The 5,829-nt window shown below is 55.6% G+C and overlaps 1 protein-coding gene across 1 annotated transcript in view; it reads left to right on the forward strand.

Moving 5' to 3' along the window:
• Positions 1-5,829, forward strand: part of NLRC5 (NLR family, CARD domain containing 5) — a 92,033-nt gene that overhangs the window by 62,393 nt on the left and 23,811 nt on the right. The window contains exons 37-40 of the mRNA XM_006752861.2: positions 139-222; positions 2,494-2,577; positions 3,122-3,205; positions 5,173-5,256. Of these exons, the coding sequence (XP_006752924.1) occupies positions 139-222; positions 2,494-2,577; positions 3,122-3,205; positions 5,173-5,256 (336 nt within the window). The remainder of the gene's footprint in view (positions 1-138; positions 223-2,493; positions 2,578-3,121; positions 3,206-5,172; positions 5,257-5,829) is intronic.

A 5,829-nucleotide genomic window follows, 5' to 3' on the forward strand; every position in this document is an offset into this window, starting at 1 on the left:
GTGACATGGCGGGGGGACCTGCCCCACTGGGAGCTCTTGGTGGGCTTTTCCCCTTTCTGGGCCTCCCCGTCTCCTTATGACGGATGATCCCTGAGGTCGTCCAGCCTGAAATGCCTTGGACTATGCTTGGCCCTTCAGCTTGTCCCAGGTGACCCTCTGCCACGCCAGCTGCCAGCTGCTGCAGAGCTCCCTGCTGCCCCTCTCGGAGCTGAAGACCTTCCGGTAAGCGGACAGGACCATCCCCAGGCCGCAGCTCTGCCCGCCCTGCACTCCCCACGCCTGAGCTCAGGGGAACCCGGCCCAGATCCCGGGGCAGAGACCCAGCTCAGCCCTGGAGTTGACGCCAGGGTGTGGCTGGTGTCAGGGTGTGTGTTCATAGACGTGGCCACGGGCGAGAAAGGAATCCCCTTTCCCACACCCTTTATGACAGTGGTTCTCAACCTTCCTAATGCCGTGACCCTTTCATACAGCTCCTCATGTTGTGCTGACCCCCAACCATAAAATTATTTGCGTTGCTACTTCATAACTGTAATGTTGCTACTGTGATGAATCGTCATGTAAATATCTGATATGCAGGATGTATTTTCACGGTGACACATTGAACATAATGAAAGCATAGTGATTCATCACAAAAACAGTATGTAATTATATATGTGTTTTTCCGATGGTCTTAGGCGACCCCTGTGAAAGGGTCATTCGACCCCCAAAGGGGTCTCGACCCACAGGTTGAGAACCACTGCTTTATGACTTGGAAATCATTGCAATCTCAGCGCAAAGCTGTAAGCAGACGGAGAACTTCCATCTACCATTCTCCCAAATTCACCCTTCGTCAGGGTTCTTCTCACATTGGCTCTCGTCTTCCCTCCCTCTTCCCTCACCCCTCCCCTCGTTCCTTCCCCTCTCCCTCTTTCTCCCCTTTTCAAACATTTCAAAACGAGTTGCACAAGCATGTCCCTTCCTCCCTTAACGTTTCAGTGAATTTCCTAAGAGGACAGTGTTTCCCAGGATCCAGCAAAAAACATGAAATTTCACACTGACACGCTTCTATTATCTAAACTATAGTTCATACTCCAGTTTTGCCAATTGTCCCAATAATGATGTTTATTGCACCCCTCCCCCGCCCCGCCCTCAGTCCTGGACCACACACGGCCGTGCGTTGCCATCTCTCCTTGGTCTCCTGCCTGCGGAGCAGGTCCCCAGCCCTCGGGTCTTCCATGATATGATCATGACGGTCACACGCCGGTTACTGTCGACCGCCCACAGCCCGGCTTGTCCGCCGTTCCCTCGAGCTGAGATGCAGGTTCTGCATGTTGGGCAGGAGCACCTCAGAGGCTCCGTGTGTCCTCAGCTGGTCACATCTGTACGTCCGTGACGTCTGTTCGTCCCCTGACCGCTGACGTGAACTGTGAGCACCTGGTGTAGGTGGCATCTGCCAGGTGTCTTCAGTCCCACAGCTCCTACTTTTTTCCTCTTTCTCATCAGCAAGTGTCTTTGACGGAGCTGCCTTAAGTTTCTGTAAATTTCCTGTTCTGCCTCACACCTTCACCCACGGAGTTTTGGCATCCGTCGGCAATTCTTGCCTGGACCAAGTAACCAGTGTGATGGTTGCAAAATGAGACTTTCCTAACTTTCAATTCTGTGTTAATCCCACTGTTTGCATCCCAGAGAAGGTCTCCTTTGCCAATATGTCTTTTTTTTTAATAAGTTTTTTTTTTTTATTGATTTCAGAGAGGAAGAGAGGGAGAGAAACAGCAATGATGAGAACCATTCATCAGCTGCCTCCTGCACGCCTCCTACTGGGGATCAAGTCCACCACCCGGGCATGAGCCCTGATGGGAATCAAACCGTGACCTCCTGGTTTGTAGGTCGGCACTCAACCACTGAGCCACACTGGCCGGGGCGCCAATGAGTCTTTAACGCCGCTCCACACTTGCTTCTTTTGGTTGTTGTTGTTGTTTAAATAAAGGCGTAGAGCTCACGGACATGGGCAGTCACTAGCTAGACTTACAGTGACGCCCACTTATGGCATAAGTTGTGAAGCTGCCATCTGAATGATGAGAGTTTAGGACAGTGGTCGGCAAACTGCGGCTTGCGAGCCACATGCGGCTCTTTGGCCCCTTGAGTGTGGCTCTTCCACAAAATACCAACTTCTGCGCATGGGCCACAAAGTTTCAATCGCACTGTACATGCGCGAAGTTTCCAGTCGCACTGTACATGTGCTCCCGCACGTGGTATTTTGTGGAAGAGCCACACTCAAGGGGCCAAAGAGCCGCATGTGGCTCATGAGCCGCAGTTTGCCGACCACTGGTTTAGGAAATAACTAGTCCTGCCTCCAAGCAATGTCTCAACTTGCTGATTCAGGGGGAGAGATTTAGGAAGGAAAGGAGGACCCCCTCCCGCTTCCCCCCCACTTCCTTGCCCTCCGCCATCAGCACTCAGAGCCCCCAAGACCCAGAGCTCCTGCCTGACATGCTGCCCTCTGACCCCCACCAGGCTGGCCTCCAGCTGTGTGAGCTCTGGGGGCCTGGCCCCCCTGGCGTCTGGTCTGAGCCGCTGTCGCCACCTGGAGGAGCTGGAGTGAGTCTCCGGGAGGAGGGGTCTGGGAAGGGCCAGGGGTGGAGAGGACAGGGGGGCGGGGCTCTGGGGAGCTGGGGAGTGGCCGTCAAGGGATCACGTTCTCCCTGATGGAGCCCAGCCTCTCTGGGTGTGGCCTGGGGAAGGCTGGGCGCTGTGTTCTTTGTCCCAACTCCACCCCTCATTCAGAGTGTCCTGGGCACAAAGCTGTGCCGCTCCAGGCTTGCATGCCTCATCTGTAACCTGGTCAGAACCCTTCTCTGCCCAGGTGGCTGTGGATGAACAGAAAAGACCACTGTATGGGGGGCGGGGGGTTGTCCCTGGCCTCCTCTTTTGCAGCCCTCACTCAGGGCATCATTTCTTAGCCCGGTCCGTTGTGACGGCCATGCCCCCTCCTCAAGGACCCCGGAGCCTGACTGTTGGAGCGAGGATGCCCCCAGGGAGCCTGGGCGGGAGGGGTGGGCTAGGATGGGCTCCTGCGGGCACCGAGGGGCCTGGGGCTGGGCAGGCTTGTCTAACCCCCCCCTCGCGCCTGGTCCCCCCACAGCTTGTCTAACAATCAACTTGGTGAGGAGGCCTCCACGGTGCTGGCGGGGGCCCTCAAAGGCAGGAGCTGGCTGAGGAGGCTCGAGTAAGTGCTGAGGGTCATGCCGGGAAGGGCTGTTGGGGGCAGGCCTAGCCACCCTGGCAGCTTTTGTGACCACAAACTGTCCAATCCCCGAATGGCCCGGTGAGCTGGGCGCCCTCCTCTTTACTCCCTGACCCGGCTCTGAGGGCTGTCTCAAGGCTCGCTCACTCCAACCCACCCGAGCCAGAGACACACGGGCTCACGTCTCCGGATATTACAAGGCCGCTGGCTTCAGGCTTGGCTGGATCCAGGCTCTATGTTTGTTCCCACCACCCCACCCCTGCCTTTCTCTCTGGCTCTCTCCCTCGCCACCTTTTTTGTTTGTTTGTTTAAATCCTCACCTGAGGATATTTTTTCCCATTGGTTTTTATTTTTTAGAGAGAGTGGGAGGGAGAGAGAGAGACAGAGAGAAACATTGATGAGAGAGAGACACATGGATTGGTTGCCTCCCGCATGAAACCCAGGGGTCTGCCCTTCCGTCCGCAGGCCGACGCTCTAACCACGGAGCTAACTGGTCAGGGCTCTCTCCCTCTCGACTTCGTTCTCAGGCAGGCTGTTCCTGCAGCTACAACTACTGGTACTTCCTCCCAGTACCTACCCCAAAGGCCTTTGGTTGATGCTCACTGGACCAGGGCGGGCCACATGGCCATTCCTACACCCATCACTGTGGCTCTGAGCACGCCGTATTTTGATTGGGCCGATCTGGGTCACGGGCCCACCCAATGCCCTGGACTTCGGGGGAGAGGGGGTATTTCAGGGTATTTCTGCTATTCACAGAACAAAAGGAAACAGAACCTGGGCAGAAAAAAAATCCACAGATGTCCACTGCCATTTGCCTACCGTGTCTTTTTTTAGGTTCTGGCAACTTTTATAATTTGGCATTTATAGCCCAGAAGTGGCCTAGAAGTTATAGTTTTGAAATAAGCAAAATTCTTAGAAACACCAGAAACAGCCTCGGTCTGAAGGCGAGGCCCCATCTCAGACTTAATAACATCTAGAGGGAGCATTTAACGGGGAATCCCCTGCTTTTAATCTCTGAGTTCTTCCCATGACCAAACACACACGCTCGATCTAAGTTCGTCATGGTAGAAATATGCGGTGGCGGACATGCGATCCCTGAGGGCGACATTCCTGGGAAAACGGCTCTGAAAGGACAGTTGGTAACCTTTGCTCCAGATCACTGACCTGTGTTTTGGAGACAGTGCAGAAGTGGCCTTCTGACTCGTTGCTTCTTCACAATGAAATTCCCCCCCTTTGGCCTGCTTTGGCCCAGGGATGGGGGTGGTATTAGGGCGACTTTGACCAGAAGGCTCACGTGTCTTACCACTGAACTGTCCCCCTCCATGTGCCTGCCCTCTGCTCATCCTCCCTGCCTCTGGGAGATTTTGTTTGGAGGGTTGGAGGCCAATGAGGTCATTCATGGGCTCATGTATGCACCTGGCAAATATGGACTCACCTGGGCACCTGGGCACCTGGGCACCTGAGCCAGGACCTGGAACTAGAGGTGCTGCAGGGAACAGAGCAGACCTGTGGCCCTTCATGTGAGAGAAACATTGATTGGTGGCCTCCTGCACGCCCCCTACTGGGGATGGAGCCAGCAACCCAGGCATGTGCCCTGACCGGGAATTGAACCGGCGACCTTTCGGTGCACAGGACCGTGCTCAACCACTGAGCCACACCAGCCAGGATGGCCCTGAGCCTGGATATGTGGTCGCTCTGGTTACTGATCAGTAGTCCGGGTCCCGTGTGGTTCAGAAATGGAGCTGCTGCTGGGATGGCTGTCATGTTTGGCTTCCCCCGGGCAGTTTTGCTGTGTGCGATGTTTTGGCACCATGTGGATGGAGGTGGCTGTCTGGGCAGCTGGCATTGCCAAGCACTGAGGCCTCAGGCAGCTGGACTGACGGGCCTCGATCTGCATGTGGGGCCCAACCCCAGCAATGCCAAGGCCTCCTCTGGCTCCTCCCCTCCAGCCTCAGCCACTTCCCCCTGGACGACTCCACCCTGGCTGTACTCGCGCAAGGACTGAGCCACATGACCCGCCTGCAGAGCCTCTGGTGAGTGTCCCAGCGGCCCCATGGGCGAGTGGGAGGATTCGATCTCCAGCTCCACAGGGACCACCAGCCCAGGATGCACTGAGCCCCTGTCCTTGGGACATTCCGGCATCCTGCCAGCTGGTGCCACTGCTCTTGCCTTTCAATGCCACCAGCTCCCTCCCGGCTACAAAGTGGCCTGAGGGGTGGGGGCCAAGTCCCAGGACAACCAGCCCTCTGTGTGCACAAACTCATCCTGCATCTGGTTCCCTGGGTCCGGTTCGCCTAGATCAGCGGTTCTCAACCTGTGGGTCGCGACCCCTTTGGCGGGTGCTGCATGTTAAGAACTCCTGCAGCATACGTGTTGAAAATCTCTGGCCTGCCCTAACTGGTTTGGCTCAGTGGATAGAGCATCAGCCTGCGGACTGAAGGGTCCCAGGTTCGATTCCGGTCAAGGGCATGTACCTTGGTTGTGGGCACATCCCTAGTAGGGAGTGTGCAGGAGGCAGCTGATTGAGGTTTCTCTCTCTTTGATGTTTCTAATTCTCTATCCCTCTTCCTTCCACTCTGTAAAAAAGTCAATAAAGTATATTTTTA

This window comes from Myotis davidii, unplaced genomic scaffold, assembly GCF_000327345.1.
Source record: "Myotis davidii unplaced genomic scaffold, ASM32734v1 scaffold590, whole genome shotgun sequence".
NCBI lineage: Eukaryota > Metazoa > Chordata > Mammalia > Chiroptera > Vespertilionidae > Myotis > Myotis davidii.